Raw genomic sequence first — 21246 nt, 5'->3', positions numbered from 1 at the left:
GATCCCAACAGCAGCTGGGGCCAGAACATCCTGGGGCTGGATTCTCTGTTCCTCAGACTAAGTGTTGATGTGGGGGCAGGATTCGTGGACTTTCACAACAGCAAAACTGGTGCCGCACCAGGACCGATTCAGTCACTGTTGAGGGGCTAGCACTGGCGCCAAGTGGAACACAATTGATTCCAATGAGAAATGTTGCAGGATTCGCCAGGTCCTGACAAGCTGCAGCCCCACATACACGTCGCAACCAACAAGATGGCACTGGTTGTGCTGGTGTACGCCCATACAGCTGATGGGTCAGCTGGGTCCAGAGGACACCTAGGGGGTGGCCTGGGGGGACGACACCTATACGACCCGTGGCTCTAAGTTCACAGCGGGCAGTCAGCGGCGTGTGCAGCTGCATGGCTGCCTTTCCGGCTGCGACAATGGTGTTCCATGCCCGTCAACCCCGACCCCACAGCCCACCTCCTGGCCAACCCCCGCTACTCTCTCCGTCCCTGCCAGAAGCCCCCTGGCCAACGACACAACTGTCACCAAACTATGGCGATGTTGGAAACTTTCCGTATCCCTCAACATCCATGAGGCCAGTTTCATGCTTTTTAAAAGCACAAGTGAACTGCGCCGTCGACAACTCGGCCCATCGGAGGCGGAGAATCGCGGCGGCCCCAGAGAATACCAGGTCAGGCCCGCTAATGATATGCAAACGGTGTTTACTGTACGTGCATTCCAGACCATATTGATGCCGCTGTACAGGTGATGGAGAACTGCGGTTTGGGTTCAAGTCGGTGGCCGCCGTGATTTTGGCATGGGAACGTATTCTCTGCCCAATCGCGTTTCCCAATTTTGGCATCAGCCATTGGAGAATCCCACTCCTGGGGTGAAATTCCCCGGAAACGGCGCGATGTCCGCCGACTGGCGCCCAAAACGGTGCAAATCAGACGGGCATCGCGCCGCCCCAAAGGTGCGGAATGCTCCGCATCTTTGGGGGCCGAGCCCCAACCTTGAGGGGCTAGGTCGGCGCCGGATGAATTTCCGCCCCGCCAGCTGGTGGAAAAGGCCTTTGGTGCCCCACCAGCTGGCGCGGAAATGACATCTCGGGGCGGCGCATGCGCGGGAGTGTCAGCAGCCACTGACAGCTTCCCACGCATGCGCAGTGGAGGGAGTCTCTTCTGCCTCTGCCATGGTGGAGACCGTGGCGAAGGCGGAAGGGAAAGAGTGCCCCATGGCACAGGCCCGCCCTCGGGTTGGTGGGCCCCGATCGCGGGCCAGGCCACCGTGGGGGCACCCCCCGGGGCCAGATCGCTCCGCGCCCCCCCAGGACCCCGGAGCCCGCCTGCACCACCTTGTCCCGCCAGTAAGGTAGGTGGTTTAATTTACGCCGGCGGGACAGGCATTTTAGCGGCGGGACTTCGGCTAGAGAATCGCGCGGGGGGGCCCGCCAACCGGCGCTGCGAGATTCCCGCCCCCGCCGAATCTCCGGTGCCGGAGACTTCGGCAACCAGCGGGGGCGGGATTCACGCCAGCCCCCGGCGATTCTCTGACCCGGCGGGGGGGTCGGAGAATCTCGCCCCTGATCTTTACCTTTTCGGGGAATATACTGATTTCATACTGTTTGTCTGCAGGTTTGTTCATTACCAATCGACTGCGGTTAATTCATCCCTTATTCTTCAAAAGGTTGCCTTGCTTAAATTTAAAACCTTAGTTTGAGACTCTTTAAAACTAATGCAAATTAAATTATATTCTGGGCACTAAATGAAATTCTTCTGTAATTCTGATTTTGCGAATCATTGAATCTAATATAATTTGTTCTGTCGTCAGTTCGAAAATAATATTGATTTGCAAACCAAAATCAGATTGGGTGTAAATGTTAGTCTTGGACCTGTGCCCGTAAGTTTCCTAACAGCTTGGCAGGAGGGGGAACATGCGGTTTAGTTAAACTGATGATAAAACTGTCTCAAATGCATTTTAGAAATTCATTGCTCCCAATAGTTGAACTGCTGAGTATCTCACACTCGCCAGATCTCCATTCGCCACTGAATCGTCACTGTCAGGAGGACTGTGGACAACTCTTGCCCGCGTTTTGCATCCTTTGTAATTTTTTTAAAACTCTAACCAATAGTGGTCCCACTGTCTAATCAATACTGCTTAAATCCCTTCCTATCACTGCTGTACTTAAGGATTTTATCAGTATTGCTACTCCCCCCACCCCTCTGTCCTTCCTTAACTTCTCTGCCCTTTCTAAAGACTAATAGTCCATAATATTTAGCACTAAGTCATGCTCAGTTTGCATTCAGGCATCTGTAATGCTGACATAGATCATAGAATTTACAGTGCAGAAGGAGGCCATTCGGCCCATCGAGTCTGCACCGGCTCTTTGAAAGAGCACCCTACCTAAGTCCACACCTCCACCCTATCCCCATAACCCATTAACCCCACCCAACACTAAGGGCAATTTTGGACACTAAGGGCAATTTATCATGGCCAATCCACCTAACCTGCACATCTTTGGAATGTGGGAGGAAACCGGAGCTCCCGGAGGAAACCCACGCACACACGGGGAGAACGTGCAGACTCCACACAGACAGTGACCCAAGCCGGGAATCGAACCTCGGACCCTGGAGCTGTGAAGCAATTATGCTAAGCACCATGCTACCGTGCTGCCCGGCGTCATTCTCCGACCCCCCAGCGGGTCGGACAATGGCCTTTGGCCGCCGTGAATCCCGCCCCCGCCGGTTGCCGAAGACTCCGGTACCGGATATTCGGCGGGGGCGGGAATCGGGCCGCGCTGGTTGGCGGGCCCCCCCCGCTCGATTCTCCGGCCCGGATGGGCCGAAGTCCCGCCGAGAAATTGCCTGTCCCGCCGGCGTAAATTAAAGTAGCTATTTACCGGCGGGACAAGGCGGCGTGGGCGGGCTCCGGGGTCCCGGGGGGGCGCGGGGCGATCTGACCCCGGGGGGTGCCCCCACGGTAGCCTGGCCCGCGATCGGGGTCCACCGATCCGCGGGCGGGCCTGTGCCGTGGGGGCATTCTTTCCCTTCTGCCTCCGCAACGGTCTCCACCATGGCGGAGGCGGAAGAGACTCTCCCCACTGCGCATGCGCGGGAAACTGTCAGCGGCCGCTGACGCTCCCGCGCATGCGCCGCCCCGAATGTCATTTCCGCGCCAGCTGGCGGGGCAACAAACGCCGTTTCCGCCAGCTGGCGGGGCGGAAATCCCTCCGGCCTAGCCCCTCAATGTCGGGGCTCGGCCCCCAAAGATGCGGAGTATTCCGCACCTTTGGGGCGGCGCGATGCCGGTCTGATTGGCGCCGTTTTGGGCGCCAGTCGGCGGACATCGCGCCGTTGGGGGAGAATTTCGCCCCTGATCCTGGAAGCTAAATTTATTCTCCAAGCTGTCACGACACCCTGGGCGAGCGTGCGGTCAATTCCAGCCCCACTTGACCCAGAGTCACAACACAGGTGAAATTAGATTTCATTTAAAATACCCAAGGTCCTTGGTTGAGTTCAAACTACGGTCACCAGGTTTGTAACTTCAGCACACAAGTAACCTTTTATTATGTACAGTATTATAATTAAACGGACAATCTACTACCTCTTTCCTAACAACTCACCCCCTTTTTAACTCACACATGCTCTACACACACACACACAGACAAACAACACAGAGGGGAAAGAGTGGTGGAAAGGGAAAGAAAATGTAGTAATAAAAATAAAAGAATAAGAATACTTGATGCACTGGGATAAATTCCAGTCTATGTCTGTCTGAAGTTCAAGCTTTCGTTTTGGCACTTCTTCCTTCTCGGCTTGAGATGGTTTTCTCTGGCAGGGTTATCTACCTTCTCTGCAGACTCAGCATCATTTCAGGTTTACAGCAAAGGATGTGCCAACGCTCACTGCTTTCAGAAGGATAGAGCAGTTCTTTCACTTCAGCAAGTAGGAGAGAGAGAGAGCGTTGTTTTCACTTCCAAGGTCTAAACAGTTCTGCTAAGTTCTCTCAGAAAGCATCACGCAGGAACTAATCACTGACCGTTGTCAGATAGAACACTGTCCCTGGCCATCCCACCAGTTGCAAGTTAACCAATTGAACTGAGTTCCTCCAAAGTTAGTTCAGATGATCCACTCGGCGCCAAGGAGTCTTGTTTCTGCTTTCCAAAATACAAACCCTGGGAACATACCATCCTGGCAGGCAGGACTGCTTCAACTTTGAATCTTCAGCTTAAAGGAACATCCTGATTATTGGTCCATAGACCAAAATAATAAAATAAATGGGAATAAAGGATGGAACAGGAAGGGGTCTCACAAGGCGCATTATTTTATTTCTTATGCTATGTGAAATTATTATTTGCACAGCTGTCCTCATGATGTCTGTCAGTCTTTTTCTCACACTTTTTGACTGACCATTTGAATGATGTATTTCTGCAGGGAAGAAAAGTATAAGGGAGGAATGTGGGTAAATAAACAGCCTGGTGTTACTTACCCCAGTTGTTTTATGCTTCTGCCATGAGTAACTGTCTCTGGTGTTTCGTTCATATCGATAGGTAGGAGGGAATGTGATTTCTTCCTCATCTGTCAGGTGTGGAAATGAAGATTGAGAATTCAATGTCACAAGTGCCTTTGTCTTGTACATGGATACGAGAGTGTTAATGTTTCGGCTCTATGACCCTCCATTATAGTCCACCTTTTCCCGGCCATTATTCTGAGGGAGGATCATAGACCTGCAACATATATTGTATAAAATTATGAGGAGCCTAAAGAGTGCTTGGGAAGGACCTCTTTCCTTCAGCAGAGAGGCCAGTAACCAAAGGGCATACAGTTAAAGTAATTGGAATGAGAGTTAGGGGTACATTTTTCACCCAGAGGGTGGGTGGATGGGGTTTGGAACTCGCTGCCCGAAAGGGCGGCAAAGGCAAAACCCCTTATTGCATTTAAAATGTACTTGGATGTACAGTCGAAGTAAGCTACAAGGATACACACCAAGAGGTTGGAACTGGCATTAGGCTGGGTAGCTCTATATCGGTCAGTCCAGGGATGAAGGGCTGAATGGGCTCCTTCTGTGCTGTAAAACGTTCTATGGTGTAACACTTACCAGGGGCGGGGGGGCGGGGGAGGGGCGGAGGGCAGGGGATGGGGGAGGGTTGGGGGGAAGAGGGGTGGTGTGTCATGCTCACAGCCACCCCTTTCTCAAGTTTAAAGGTTGGTCAGTCGGCCAAGGCCTCGCTAACTTTATAACAGTCTGCCTCCTGGCAATAAAACGCTGGGGGCAGCCTTCAGGATGCAGTGGTGACTGCAGTGGTGACGGCAAGGAGTCACGAGGAGGAGGACAATGGACACCAAGCTTTAAAGGGATTTTGGTACGGGAGGAATCGAGGACCTCTGTGAGGGAAGGAAGAGGTGGGGAGAGGTCGGGTTTCAGAGACCAGGGAAAGAAGCATAAATGGAAGGGAGATACCATCTTTGCAGGGTGTGGTGGGTGGGTGGTGGGTGGGTGCCCTCGATGAGCAGAGAAAGGGATAACTGCTCTCTTTTCGTGCCAGCCTTTAGCCCGAGCTGTACCGCTTCACCCCACCCAATATATTATGGCAGCGGAGGTGGAATATGGTCCTTAAGTGGCCCTCAATTGGCAACTTAAGTGCTTCAAGAGGCTTAAGCCTGAAGGGAGGGTGGCTGCCTGATGCCCCCCCCCCAACCCCGGTAATGTGGGGGACAGCTTGGAGAAAAAGCAGGAAGGCGGTGGGAGGGCCACCCCCTTTTATTTTAGGTGCCACTCACCTCCAAATATGCCACTGGGAGGGTGAGGGGGCACAGCATTTCTCGCTTAGTTTCTATCACACAAGAAGAGGAATTAAATTTGTGCTGGTAAAATCTGCCCTTTGTAGTTGTTGAAGCCACTAAGATATAAGACAAATTAATATGAGAAGTCTCTATTACTTCTTCCAAAACCACTCAACCTCCATCTAAAGCGCAAATACATTCAACACTTGAATACTCTTCCCATATCTGGAGACATCCATTCTACATATCTTACATGTCTGAACAGGATTCAAGATCACGTCCAGACTCTCTCAGAACCATTTCTCTTCTTTATTTTGTCAATACGAAGGATGCCCCCTTATGTTCCTTCCAAGTTTTACATGAAACATGCTGCAACTATCCTCTTCTGCACAACGTCACTGTGTTTAAAATAACTCACTACAATGTCTTGACATCTTTTTACAGCTCCCGAATTTCCTCATTCACTCCCTCTTTAACCAATCAAGTGGGATTTTAGAACCGAAATTGAGATTCACATAACCACAACTGCCAGATTTACCACAGTTTTACCACACAATTTTTCCCCCCCTCTAAAGTTAATGGCTTTAGCTCTTCACCGAGGTTTCTGCCTGGAAAAAAGTGGAATTTGGCTCTGCAGTGCTCTTTGTCACCATGAAGATGTCTATAAATGCCACTATTGGGATTTAACTAGGCCAGCACCACCCATCAACATTATACATGGGGTAGAATGCCTGAAGGTTGTATGGGGGAGGGGGGCAGGGGCAGTTGGCGTTGCGAGTTTCGATTGATTGTTCACGTGTGTCGGTGGAAGATCTGCAGACAAACACCACAAATGCCACTTTGCATGTGAATATATATCTTAAAAATGTACATTTTAAAAGAAACACCACAAATGCCACTTTGTATGTGAATATATATCTTAGAAGTTTACATTTTAAAATAGCATGTGGCAATTAGTAACATTTAAGTTGCCAGAAATGTACTTACAGAATTTCAGGAAAACCTTTCTTTTCTCTTGCTCCAAGTTCAGTTGGTCAACACCGAGTAACGGGTCAAACTCTTTTTTGCCGATATGGTTTAAAATATCCTGAATGAAAAGGTATTTGACTCAGAAGTTTCTCTTCATTGGATTGAGTGTTCTCCTCCCACCCCCCCCCCCCGCCCTCCCACCCCCAACCCCTTCCCACCGCACAAATAATCACATTTATCCATTGATTCATCCCACCCTTTGTCATAATGTTATCTCAAATCTGTGCTATTTTCCGCAGTCAGGGAGCAGCCAAATGGGGCCTTCCAGCAACAGAGTCAGCCTCAGAGGCCGGAGGGCCAACAATTTCCTGCGAGCAGCTGGCGTACGGGTTTGATGGTCTGATCTTGCCTCCAGGCCGCTTAGCTCAGTGTGCTGTAGGGGCGGAGGTGCCTGCCCTCCTGCAAGTCAAGGATGGCCATTCAAGCCAATTAAAGGGCCTATTGAAGGCACTCTCATATGGTGACTAGACGTTTTCCAGCACGCACACACACCAAAGCCCTCACCCAACTGATGACTGGAAGCATCCTCAAAGTCAACCTCACCTCACAGTCACAATAAACGTAAGGTTACAGCTGCATGCACAGGCCGTCCTGTGGAGGGATTTTCCCTCCACACTGATGGTCTGGCAGCTGTGGTTCCTTTTTATTTTAACATTTTGAAGATTCTTTAGAGGGTGCCTCAGTCTCGAGTTCTGCATTCTACCTACATCGGTTGCACCCACCTCTGAAAGTGGGGCCTCCAATCTTTCAGTGCCGCGCGGGGCTTCCTCTTGGCCCTTCAACAATGGTAGCTCACTAATCATCCTTTATTCAACGGCTAATGCATCATCTCGCCACTTTATGTGCCACTTGCGCGAAACTGTGGCAGGCATCAGGTGCCAACACAGTGCAGGGTCAGGACCCGGAAATGCTCCCATCATCGGAGTCGCGACCCACAACCAATAATTTAGCCCATGGATCCCAAAATTACCATTAGAACCCAAAGGAATTCTGGCAGATTTTCAACTCAGTTAATAAAAAATGGGGATAAACCAATTTCACCAGGAGCCTGCCCCCTAATTTACGTCCCGCCATTTTCTGGATGTCATGGATGGATCTTCTGCTTGCCTTCCAATTGCTTTCAAAAGGGAAGTGGGCCTCAGCCGAGTTCATGCAGGCTGCCACCCAGCATGACTTTTGCCGACGCCTGCAAGAAGGCGTTGCAGCAATAAGGAAGCAGCAGTTTTAATGAGAAAGAATAATTCTCAGAGTATAATAGAAATGCTAAAAATAGCAGCTTTAAAAGAAAGGTTGAGCCTGACGTTTCCCAGCAATGAAGTTTTTCTCCCTCTGTATCAAGTTTAAGGAACTTTGCAACCCCTGTGGGAGATAACAAAGACACAGCATGCTCAATTGCCCATTGTTCTCCAGAACAGTGTTATCGAGGTCACAAAGTTCCTGCAGGCATGGGCCTTCATGGAGATAATCCTGGGCATGACAAGGTGTATACTTGTGCCCATTAAATGAACAAGGTATTTTTAACAGAGATAAGGAAGAAGGCAAGCTCAACAAGGGGCAAGAGGACAGGGTCTACCTTGGATATCTGAAATTGGGCAATTGAATGAGAAGCTACAATTGAATCATTGATTGGTATGAGACAACCCCCAGTCCCTGTAGAATATCACAGGTCCATCAATTAATTTGGCAAACAAAGATTTTATGGAAATGGACAAAAGACATTTATGGAGGAAAGGATTGAGGGATGCAGTGAGGAACAAGGAAGTTTGCCTCAGAAGTAAACAAAAAGGGAAGTAAACAAAACAGCCTATTCTAGCTGTTCCTACAAAATCCTAATTTCCGAAATCAAGGATTCCAATAACGCAGGAAGAGAATGAGACATACCTGGACATCCATATCTAGTCGATAGTTAAGGTCTCCAAACCAGAATATATGCGTGAAACGCAGAGCTATGTCAAAAGAGCTGAGCTGTTTATCTCCCAGAGATAACAAACGGAGTATATCCAAATAATTCTGGTTTCGCCTGAAAGAAAACCAGGGATGAAAGATTACAAACAAGGATCAGCAGGCAGTTTAGTTTAAAGTTCCAGGTTCCATATGTGGTCGCAGCTTAGGATGAGTCTCAGCATCCAATGGGCAGAATTTAACGCTACCCTTCTGGCAGGTTCTGAGGCAGGTAGGTGCGTGGAATTGCATGGCCTGTCCCGACTTGGTAGCGATTTTACACCAGGGTGGTATGGGTTTCCGGCAGGAAGTCCGCCTTTCTTCCAATTAAGGCCTTTAATTAGCCACTTAATGACCACTCAAGGGCCTTTCTCCACTCAGCCTCAATATTTAGGCTGGCGGATGGTCCACAGCTCATGGGGAGAATGTGAAAATGAAGTAAGTTAAATCTTCAACAGGAAGGGGTGGGAGGGCATCTCCTCCAGAGGTCACCTCCTGAGAGGAGATGCCCTCCCCTTAAGGCCCGTGACCGCCGCAGCTCCACGCCAGCCCGATCTTCCCCACGAGGCCCTGATCACCCCCCTCATTTCACCCCCAGACATTCCCAGCCCTCCCTGCTCTGGGAGCCCTGCCACTTACCTGTCCTCTGGGTCCTTGGCTGCTTGCGTGGAGAGTCTGGAGAGCTGCCAGCCAATGGGATTGGCCGACAGCTCTCTAAGGCACAACTTCCTCCTGAGTGAGGGAATGATGTCCTGCCTGCAGTCAACTGACTCTTATTGGAGCCTAATATGGCATTGGGGCTGCTGGTGCCTGGCTCATGTGTTCCTGCTGTCCTGAAAGTTCAGGCCATAGGCTGAGAAACTCTTCTTGTGCCTGAAACCTGGTTAGAATCAGCAACTCAACTGCATCAGTCACAAAACGTCTTGGGAAACTTTCAGTGTTATTATGAATGTCTTGGGTGGGCAGCACGGTGGCGCAGTGGGTTAGCCCTGCTGCCTCATGGTGGCGAGGTCCCAGGTTCGATCCTGGCTCTGGGTCACTGTCCATGTGGAGTTTGCACATTCTCCCCGTGTCTGTGTGGGTTTCGCTCCCACAACCCAAAGATATGCAGGCTAGGTGCATTGGCCATGCTAAATTGCCCCCTTAAGTGGAAAAAATGAATTGGGTACTCTAAAAAAAAATTTTTTTAAATGACAGCACGGTAGCATTGTGGATAGCACAATTGCTTCACAGCTCCAGGGTCCCAGGTTCGATTCCGGCTTGGGTCACTGTCTGTGCGGAGTCTGCACATCCTCCCCGTGTGTGCGTGGGTTTCCTCCGGGTGCTCCGGTTTCCTCCCACAGTCCAAAGATGTGCAGGTTAGGTGGATTGGCCGTGATAAATTGCCCTTAGTGTCCAAAATTGCCCTTAGTATTGGGTGGGGTTACTGGGTTATGGGAATAGGGTGGAGGTGTTGACCTTGGGTAGGGTGCTCTTTCCAAGAGCCAGTGCAGACTCGATGGGCCAAATGGCCTCCTTCTGCACTGTAAATTCTATGATAATCTATGATAATCTATGAATGTCTTCGGAGGTGTAGGATTGTTCCTCCTATACCCGACAAATACCTCTAACCCACTGGTGACCTGTCCGCTCCCTGACTCAACTTGCCAATTTTGTGCCCTCGGACGGCTAAGGGCATTTCAAAGGGACTCTGATGTTGAATTTGGATTGTCTGTCACACCAGCACACGGAGCCATTTCTCGACTGATTTTACACACAGTTTGGAAACAATTGAACGTTCCATTCTAAAATTTCTCCAAGTCAATGCAGCCTCTTGAGGAATTCTGCCACAGTTTGGATGAGGGCGGCACAGGAGCACACTGGTTAGCATTGTTGCTTCACAGCGCCAGGGACACGGATTCGATTCCCAGCTTGGGTCACTGTCTGTGCGGAGTCTGCACATTCTCCCCGTGTCTGCGTGGGTTTCCTCCGGGCGCTCCAGTTTCCTCCCACAAGTCCCAAAATACGTGCTTATTAGGTGAATTGGACATTCTGAATTCTCCCTCAGCGAACCCGAACAGGCGCCGGAGTGTGGCGGCTATGGGATTTTCACAGCAACTTCATTGCAGTGTTAATGTAAGCCGACTTGCGATACTAATAAAGATTATTATTATACCCCAGACCGTGATGTTAAATTTGGACTTTTCGATTTGAGATTTTGTCCTCGAGTCGAGTAGTGGTAGACAGACATTATTCATGAAGGCCTCACCTTCTCAAACTTTCCTTTCGCCTGAGGTATGATGATCCTCAGGTTAAATTACCATCTGGAACTATGGCAACTTTACCTTATTGGTAGACAGGACAAAATCTCGATCTGGCCTGCTGACCTCGGGAGAAATTGTCATCAATGGCAGGGTCGTCATTGCTGGGGAGGGGCAGCTGGAGTCAGGCCAGTTGACCTGGGAAATAGTTCAGAGACGCCACAGGCAGGTTGCTTATAAGGCCGCTTTGGTGCTATGCAACTTCGTCCCAGTTAAGCTAAAAACATGAAGGCCCTCCAACCTCACCCTATCCACGTATTCCCCACGCCCTATTCATGCCATCTCATGCCCCTCCACCAACCCTCTGTGGCTCCTCATGCCTCCTATGCTTTTCCAAGCAACCCTTATGGCCACACTATTTAGTTTGACTTTGTTTTGTTGTTTAAATAAATGAATGCATGTACCTGAGGACCTTTTCACTACCAGATGTTAAGTGGCAGTTGACAAAACCCAGGGATGTCCTATTAAACAGGAACGAAACACCAACTGCACCTTTATTACCTGCAAAGAAAAGTTGTACTATGTAAGAAAAACAAAAGAACAGATTTTGACTGGACAGATATAAAGGTTCAAATCTACAGCAATGAAATTGATCTGTATTGAAAGTGCAAAACAGGCGGATTAGCAAATTGACAGCCTAATTTTCTTTTTCAAGATAAAATCTGTTGCCGTGTAGTACAGTCTATCAGTTCACTAGTAAAGACCTAAAGAACAAGGTGCTTGTGGGATGTGACAGTTTACTTGGAATATTTTGATAAGGCCCAAGGTCCAGTTTTGGGCTTGACTTTGGCCTCTTGGTTTAGACGTGAGTTGTCCACACAGAGCAAGACTGGACCCAGATTAATTCCTACTTCAATGGGTGGAATTAATGGGTGGAATTTTCTGCTGGCGGGATTTTCCGCTCCCGCCAAAGTCAATGGGCATTTGAAGGCTTGCTGCATTTTCCATTCCTGGTCTCTCCGTGACGGGGCCATAAAATTCAGCCCAATGAGTTTAATCTTGATTCTTTGAAAATAATCTTGAAATTTTGAGGAGTATTAGTTAGGAAAGGTACATCTCATATTAGGTGGCTTTGCCCTGCTCCAAAATCCTGCCTCCATTGCACTCCACTGCTTCTTGTCTCCAATGTCTGAAATTTCCTTTGCTCCCCTCTACGCTTAGTGGAAGACTGGCTGTAATGACATTTACTTACCAAATGTGTTTGCTATTCCAGTTTTTACACTGGACATGTTGACGTGACTGACTCGATGCTCATGGTCTGGTTTAATCAACACAGCAATTTTAATACTCCACAGTGACTGTGTGGCAACCTATAAGACAGACACATTAATGAGGACACAGCAATGTGTTGGAAACTTCAAAGTAGAGAGAGACAATTTGCCCATTTCAGTCTCTCATGTCAGGAAAATTCCTGCTTCTTTCCAAGGGCTGGTTTTCATCTTGATTGCATGACAGTAGAATTTCAAGAATATTTCAGCTACACAAATATCAGACATGCAACTTATTGCTGAAAGAATGCAACTAAAATATACACAATCACCAAAAATGTTCTTGTGGGTGCTAATAATCAGCAGAACCACTTCACACTGATGGCTGCCTTTTTGATTGTAGTGGACGGGTACACCAAGCTAATTATGAGAAACTGTTGACTGGCAGAGGGCTGAAGGCATTAAACTTCACAAAGTTGCTTAGAGCCGTAGAATTTAAAAGGCTCTGGTCAGACCCAATTTGGAATATTGTGAGCTGTTTGGGGCCCCGCATCTAAGTAAGGATGTGCTAGCCTTGGAGAGGGCCCAGAGAAGGTTCACGAGAATGATCCCCAGAATGAAGGGCTTGTCCTCTGAGGAGTGGTTGAGGACTCTGGGTCTGTACTCTCTGGAGTTTAGAATGATGAGGGGGGATCTGATTGAAACTTACAGAATATTGCAAGAGCTGAATAGAGTGGACGTGGAGAAGGTCTTTCCACTCGTGAGAGAAACTAGAATCTGAGGGCACAGACCCAAACTGAAGGGATGATCCCTTAAAACAGAGTTGAGCATGAATTTCTTCATCCATAGGGTGGTGAATCTGTGGAGCTCATTGTCACAGAAGGCTGTGGAAGCCAAATCACTGAGTGCTGTTAAGACAGAGATGGATAGGTTCTTCATTAATAAGGGGATCGAGAGTTTTGGGGAGCAGGCAGGCGAATGTGGATGAGAAACATATCAGCTATGATCAAATGATGGAACAAACTCAATGGGCCAAATGTCCTAATTCTGTTCCTATATTGTATGCTCTTATGGTCGAACTATATCTAACTCCTTCTTGAAAACATACAGGGCAGGAATCTCCATTTGGGAGACCTATATTCTCCCGCCAGCGCAGAATTGCTCTTGCTCTGCACTGATGCTAGGAGCAACACCCAGGAACAATTCCCTCTCCCTTGCCATGCAAATTTATGCAAGGTGGGAGCTCCCAATTCCATTTCAATCCCACTACGGGCTGCTATTTTTTGCAGGAGGCTAGAGACCCCTCCTACAGAGACCCCTCCGGCAGAGACCCCTCCTACAGAGACCCCTCCGACAGAGACCCCTCCTACAGAGACCCCCAACAGAGACCCACATCAGACTCACACTTCCACTTTTTTACTGCAGAAAGCTGTAAAAGCACGGGGCAGCACGGTAGCACAAGTGGATAGCATTGTGGCTTTACAGTGCCAGGGTCCCAGGTTCGATTCCCGGCTTGGGTCACTGTCTGTGAGGATTCTGCACGTACTCCCCGTGTCTGCGTGGTTTTCCTCCGGGTGCTCCGGTTTCCTCCCACAGTCCAAAGACGTGCAGGTTAGGTGAATTGGCCATGATAAATTGCCCATCGTGTCCAAAACAGTTAGGAGGGGTTACGGGGGTGGGGTGGATGTGAGGGCTAAAGTGGGTCGGTGCAGACTCGATGGGCCGAATGGCCTCCTTCTGCACTGTATGTTCTATGTTCTTAGCTCTTAGCTGCTTGTGATGTGGTTAGCAACTGTCAATCATAGCAAGCTTGTTTATAAACATTGCGGTTAGCACCAAAGCGGAGATACATTCAAGCATGAAGGGAAAGATAGATCAACAATCCACCAAACACTTGTCTTTGGAGTAATAAAACTGTCAATCACTGGCTAATGCATTGTATTTCTGCGTGAAATTGAATGGAAGATTTCAAAGACTGACAAGGGATTTGAAGTGTACTAAACGTTTAAGGAAGCCTCTGATACTTGTAGCAGTTGGTGCTTTAAACACTTTTGATTCAGGCAGCAGATGTAAGGAAAAGTTCAGCGAAAATCCAGTAACTTTTCACTATACTGCGTGGACTTCTCTTCAGCTTTGAGGCAGGGGTCTCTGTTGGGGGTTTTTCTATTGGGGGGTGTTTGATGGAGGGGGCGGTGGTGGGTGCAGGTGGGAGGAGAGCCTTCCAATGGACTTTTGGGGGCACCTCAGTCATGCACTGACTCCCTTGACCCACCATGTGGTCCAGATCGTCAGAGCCACTCTTGGGGAAATTTGCACCTGGGAGGATTTCCCGCAGTGGGGGTTGGTGCATAACGGAGGGGGACAGTCAAGACTCGGGTTTCAAGCCTGTTAATCGGATGCAAATTGGTGCAAATCACAGAGCAACACGCCTCGTGCCGACAGGGAACCTGAGCTTCGGAACAGGATTGGCGCCCGGCAGCGAGCCACCTTTTCTTCCGGCACAGCGTTCTCCTCCGGATCGGGAAACCCCCTACAGGCATCGGTCAAGGGATTGTAATTTTACAATCTCATAATCCTGTTGGCCTTTACTTGTGAACGGCTTGCATTTCACTGCCACCGTCTGTTACCCTATTTGCATCTCGACTTACAATACGAACAGGCCAGAGTACTGAATGTTTTATTACTCATAGCTTGTCATTAGACAACCGGCACATTTTTGTTAAGGTACCAAAGCGACAGTTTCCCTGGTGTTTGAATTCCTACCACTTTGAAATCCAGTTCTGTTACATCTTTTATCCCGGCTCGCAGAAAATCCACCCACTCCTTGTCACCTAGTGAGTTCTCCTGGGTCCCAATTACATAGATGTCATGAGGTATGGTGGCTGTTGTCTCATCTCTTGTACGCCCAAGGCCCTTTGACATAAGCCAGGAAGCAATGCTTTTTGGAGGATTGGCAGCGCCTGTCAAAAGTTTTCAAAAGTTATTTCATTAATTATTTGCCCATCGATTTTCTCACTTATTTTTCATCATTATTCTGCTGAATTTTAACTCTTGCCTGTAAACTCATGCCAACACCTTAACTTTCCTTTCCCTTCACTTTTACTTGTAATTTATTAATCCCCTTTTTCCCAGGAAAGGTTGTAGATGGATTGAGAGAGTACGTCAGAATTTTTAGTCAGCCAATTGCAACACCTCTTTAATTGTCTCCATCACTTGCTTGCAATTTTCCAGTCTCTCTGATAGTCATAGAATCATAGAATTACAGAATTTACAGTGTAGAAGGAGGCCATTCGGCCCATCGAGTCTGCACCAGCTGTTGGAAAGGGCACCCCACCCAAGCCCACACCTCCACCCCATCCCCGTAACCCAGTAACCCCACCCAAACGTTTTGGACACTCGGGGTAATTTAGCAGTCCAATCCACCTAACCTGCACAACTTTGGACTGTGGGAAAGAAAACCGGAGCACCCGGAGGAAACCCACACAGACACGAAGAGAACGTGCAGACTCCGCACAGACAGTGACCCAAGCCGGGAATCGAACCTGGAACCTGGGACCCTGGAGCTGTGAAGCAACTGTGCTAATCACTGTGCTACCATGCTGCACTGTTATCCTAAACTTGTCAAAACGTGCACTTGGATCTGTGAGCAATAATACAAATGCATGACTCTTGAAATTTGAGCTCAATTCGCAGATTGCCCTTTTTTAACCCATTTGGAAGTGACTTATACCCGTAGCTGAAAATCGTGGAGGCGTGACTTTACTATCTTTAAAGAAACTGCCCGAATGGGCCCTTTTCCCTCCAGCACACACCGGTAATCTCACAGACAAGGAATGACCTACCCATGTTCCAGCTCCCAATAAAGATGGATATCATGTCTGGCTCGTCCTGCTGAGAATGTATGTTCTTCATAAGCTGGAGAAGTTGGCAGAAAGCTTCTCGTTTCTGTCGGGGAAAAGATCAGGGACTGTCAATATCCACCCTCATGAAGACAATGATTTGAAAATAATCCCAAAAGGGAAAAACAACAGTTCGGAGCAGTAATGATTTCCCCCTTTTTTTTTCATTGCTCTTTCCTTCTGGGATGTACAAGTTCAACAACAAAGACTGCCACTGTCATGCAATGCAGAATTCACTTTCAAATTCACCGTGGAAAATAATGAGGGCTACGACATATTCAAGAGATCCAGACAATTGAATAAACCAAAAGAGCCATGCTAAGGTAGTTTATGTAGTTTTTAAAATTCTGAAACTGCTTATCTGCCTTGAATACATCCCAAAACATCAGCTATTCCGTTGATTTAACAACTTTTGGATCTTCCTCCTGGCTTCTTTGGTTAATTTTAGGTGTCCATTAAGAGGAAGATGATAGTATTGCCAAGTGAACCAATATCCGTGTTGCACACTAGATGCAGGATGACACTTCTTCTGCTCTGCACCAACAAATAGCTGAGTCCTAATTTGGGAAGAATATCTCGTACTCCACCAGAATGACTTTTCCATCGCTCAAATGCCCCGTCTTAACGACCTCTGTAATGCGATGGACAATTGTGGTCCACAATGGGATTTCCTTGGATTTCTTTTCTTGTTTACAGCGAACACAAATTTGGGGCCGAATGCTACAAGTCCTTTGGGGACAAGGTGTGAGATGGGAAGACTGGCGAGGCGGTATGAGTGGGAACAAGTGGCATGCCTGGTTCTTCCAGCTGCCATGTTATTTTGCCAATGGCAGGAAGGCTGGCAATTGAGCTGCTTGCGAGGATCCCAACTGAACCACTTAAGTGGGCTAAACAGCTGGCTTGTAATGCAGAACAAGGCCAGCAGCGCGGGTTTAATTCCCGTACCGGCCTCCCCGAACAGGCGCCGGAATGTGGCGACTAGGGGCTTTTCACAGTAACTTCACTGAAGCCTACTTGTGACAATAAGCGATTATTATTATTATTATTATTATTATTATTATTAAGTGGCCAATTAAGGGCCTCTTCCAACCGTGGGGGACGGTCCGCCACAAATAAAAATTAGACAGCATGACAGTAGACAGTATATGGGGCTCTCACTGGGCTGGGGGATACCGTCCTCTCCTTTCTGGGAACTCCATGGCCTCAGAGAGCCCTGGTTAAAACGTCCCCCTCCAAGGGACAACAGAGCTGCCTGCCTTCAGTGATTCTGACCCCCAGCTCCCCTCGCAGGGCTTGGCAGACTGGCCCCAATATTCCAGACCCCACTCAGCTCCCTTTGAGCACACGCAGCCATCGAAGCGTCTGCCTTTCCTCGGTGCTGCCCCAGCAATGACCACCGCTAGCAATGAGGCTGCTGACCCACTGATGGGGCCAGTTGCTCTTGGGGGTAAGCTGTCATCCTTAACAGGGAGGGTAGGCCTTTAGCAGCTACTTAAACGATAAGTAGCCTGTCTGTCCTGCTGCTGGGCTAAGCTGGGCTAAGCAGGTTAACCTCCCACATTCACTCAGCCTTCAACCTCGGTTATAAAATTAGGCCCTTAGTTACTGAATGGTGCAGAAAGTACACATTAGAACCGGGTATAACAAAGACCTCCATATGTATTTGTTTCTTCTCTTTCTTCATTAATTTTGAGTGATAATCATCACTGAAAAGACTGGCATTTATGGCCCATTCCTATTTGTTTTTGAAAAGATGGAGGTGAGCTTTGTTCTTGAGCTGCAGAGGGACAGAGCAACAAAGTGTGGTCATTTTATGCTTTGAACCTGTTGCACCATTTAATGATGTCATGGCTGACCTGTGACCTAACCAAAAGCGGCACGGTAGCACTGTGGTTAGAACTCTTGCTTCAGGGTCCCAGGTTCTATTCTCAGCTTGGGTCACTGCCTGTGCGGAGTCTGCACATTCTCGCCGTGTCTGCGTGGGTTTCCTCTGGGTGCTCCGGTTTCCTCCCACAAGTCCCGAAGGACGTGCTGTTAGGTGAATTGGACATTCTGAATTCTCCCTCTGTGTGCCCGAACAGGCGCCGGAATGTGGCGACGAGGGGCTTTTCACAGTAACTTCATTGCAGTGTTAATGTAAGCCTACTTGTGACAATAAAGATTATTATTAATCTATCAATCTCAGTTACAAAATAAACCACTGATCTGGCAACAACTGCCATTTTAGAAGCAAATTCCAAACTTCTCTAACCCTTGTATTTAGAAGTATAACTTGACTTGGCTGTTGAAAGGTCTGACTCTAATCTTTTAACTGTTGCCCCGAGCCCTAGGTTCCCCAACTGGCAGAAATAGTTCCTCCTAACCTAACCTATCTGTTCCCATTATGTTGTGAAAATTTCAATCAATTTACTCTTTAACCCTCCTAATTCCAGGGAATCCAATACTACTACAATTTCCTCTTGTAGCTTAACCCTTGCAATGCAAATGTTACCACAATGCTGTTAGGACAGGAGTTCCAGGATTTTGACAATGAAACAATGATGGTATATATAGAACATATAAGAACATAAGAACTAGGAGCAGGAGTAGGCCATCTGGCCCCTCGAGCCTGCTCCGCCATTCAATGAGATCATGGCTGATCTTTTGTGGACTCAGCTCCACTTTCCGGCCCGAACACCATAACCCTTAATCCCTTTATTCTTCAAAAAACTATCTATCTTTATCTTAAAAACATTTAATGAAGGAGCCTCTACTGCTTCACTGGGCAAGGAATTCCATAGATTCACAACCCTTTGGGTGAAGAAGTTCCTCCTAAACTCAGTCCTAAATCTACTTCCCCTTATTTTGAGGCTATGCCCCCTAGTTCTGCTTTCACCCGCCAGTGGAAACAACCTGCCCGCATCTAACCTCTCGATTCCCTTCATAATCTTATATGTTTCTATAAGATCCCCCCTCATCCTTCTAAATTCCAATGAGTACAGTCCCAGTCTACTCAACCTCTCCTCGTAATCCAACCCCTTCAGCTCTGGGATTAACCTAGTGAATCTCCTCTGCACACCCTCCAGTGCCAGTACGTCCTTTCTCAAGTAAGGAGACCAAAACTGAACACAATACTCCAGGTGTGGCCTCACTAACACCTTATACAATTGCAGCATAACCGCCCTAGTCTTAAACTCCATCCCTCTAGCAATGAAGGACAAAATTCCATTTGCCTTCTTAATCACCTGTTGCACCTGAAAACCAACTTTCTGCGACTCATGCACGAGCACACCCAGGTCTCTCTGCACAGCAGCATGTTTTAATATTTTATCATTTAAGTAATAATCCCTTTTGCCGTTATCCTTACCAAAATGGATAACCTCACATTTGTCAACATTGTATTCCATCTGCCAGACCCTAGCCCATTCACTTAGCCTGTCCAAATCCCTCTGCAGACTTCCAGTATCCTCTGCACTTTTTGCTTTACCACTTATCTTAGTGTCGTCTGCAAACTTGGACACATTGCCCTTGGTCCCCAACTCCAAATCATCTATGTAAATTGTGAACAGTTGTGGGCCCAACACTGATCCCTGAGGGACACCACTAGCTACTGATTGCCAACCAGAGAAACACCCATTAATCCCCACTCTTTGCTTTCTATTAATTAACCAATCCTCTATCCATGCTCCTACTTTCCCCTTAATGTCATGCATCTTTATCTTATGCAACAACCTTTTGTGTGGCACCTTGTCAAAGGCTTTCTGGAAATCCAGATACACCACATCCATTGGCTCCCCGTTATCTACCGCACTGTTAATGTCCTCAAAAAATTCCACTAAATTAGTTAGGCACGACCTGCCCTTTATGAACCCATGCTGCGTCTGTCCAATGGGACAATTTCCATCCAGATGCCTCGCTATTTCTTCCTTGATGATAGATTCCAGCATCTTCCCTACTACCGAAGTTAAGCCCACTGGCCTATAATTACCCACTTTCTGCCTACCTCCTTTTTTAAACAGTGGTGTCACGTTTGCTAATTTCCAATCCGCCGGGACTACCCCAGAGTCTAGTGAATTTTGGTAAATTATCACTAGTGCATTTGCAATTTCCCTAGCCATCTCTTTTAGCACTCTGGGATGCATTCCATCAGGGCCAGGAGACTTGTCTACCTTTAGCCCCATTAGCTTGCCCATCACTACCTCCTTGGTGATATCAATCCTCTTGAGGTCCTCACCTGTCATAGCCTCATTTCCATCAGTCACTGGCATGTTATTTGTGTCTTCCACTGTGAAGACCGACCCAAAAAACCTGTTCAGTTCCTCAGCCATTTCCTCATCTCCCATTATTAAATCTCCCTTCTCATCCTCTAAAGGACCAATATTTACCTTAGCCACTCTTTTTTGTTTTATGTATTTGTAGAAACTTTTACTATCTGTTTTTATATTCTGAGCAAGTTTACTCTCATAATCTATCTTACTCTTCTTTATAGCTTTTTTAGTAACTTTCTGTTGCCCCCTAAAGATTTCCCAGTCCTCTAGTCTCCCACTGATCTTTGCTACTTTGTATGTTTTTTCCTTCAATTTGATACTCTCCCTTATTTCCTTAGATATCCACGGTCGATTGTCCCTCTTTTTACCGTCCTTCCTTTTTGTTGGTATAAACCTTTGCTGGGCACTGTGAAAAATCACTTGGAAGGTTCTCCACTGTTCCTCAACTGTTTCACCATAAAGTCTTTGCTCCCAGTCTACCTTAGCTAGTTCTTCTCTCATCCCATTGTAATCTCCTTTGTTTAAGCACAAAACATTAGTGCTTGATTTTACCTTCTCACCCTCCATCTGTATTTTAAATTCCACATAGATCATACAGTGCAGAAGGAGGCCATTCGGCCCATCGAGTCTGCACATCCACCCTCTCCCCGCAACCCAATAACCTCACCTAACCTTTTTGGTCACTAAGGGCAATTTAGCATGGCCAATCCACCTAACCTGCACGTCTTTGGACTGTGGGAGGAAATCGGAGCACACGGAGGAATCCCACGCAGACACGGGGCGAACGTGCAGACTCCGTACAGACAGTGACCCAACAGGGAATCGAACCTGGGACCCTGGCGCTGTGAAGCGCA

General features: G+C 47.8%; 1 protein-coding gene across 1 annotated transcript in view; it reads right to left on the bottom strand.

The window, feature by feature from the left end:
- The window catches only part of LOC140421238 (phosphatidylinositol 3,4,5-trisphosphate 5-phosphatase 2A-like), a 189888-nt gene that overhangs the window by 35177 nt on the left and 133465 nt on the right, over positions 1-21246 (bottom strand). The window contains exons 12-18 of the mRNA XM_072505798.1: positions 16089-16191; positions 15010-15206; positions 12231-12348; positions 11443-11539; positions 8679-8817; positions 6756-6855; positions 4474-4562 (exon numbers count right to left, since the gene is read on the bottom strand). Coding sequence (XP_072361899.1) covers positions 4474-4562; positions 6756-6855; positions 8679-8817; positions 11443-11539; positions 12231-12348; positions 15010-15206; positions 16089-16191 — 843 coding nt within the window. The remainder of the gene's footprint in view (positions 1-4473; positions 4563-6755; positions 6856-8678; positions 8818-11442; positions 11540-12230; positions 12349-15009; positions 15207-16088; positions 16192-21246) is intronic.

This window comes from Scyliorhinus torazame, chromosome 5, assembly GCF_047496885.1.
Source record: "Scyliorhinus torazame isolate Kashiwa2021f chromosome 5, sScyTor2.1, whole genome shotgun sequence".
Classification (NCBI taxonomy): Eukaryota; Metazoa; Chordata; class Chondrichthyes; order Carcharhiniformes; family Scyliorhinidae; genus Scyliorhinus; species Scyliorhinus torazame.
The sequence above is the reverse complement of the archived record's forward strand: the minus strand, read 5'-3'. Positions and strand labels throughout refer to the sequence as shown.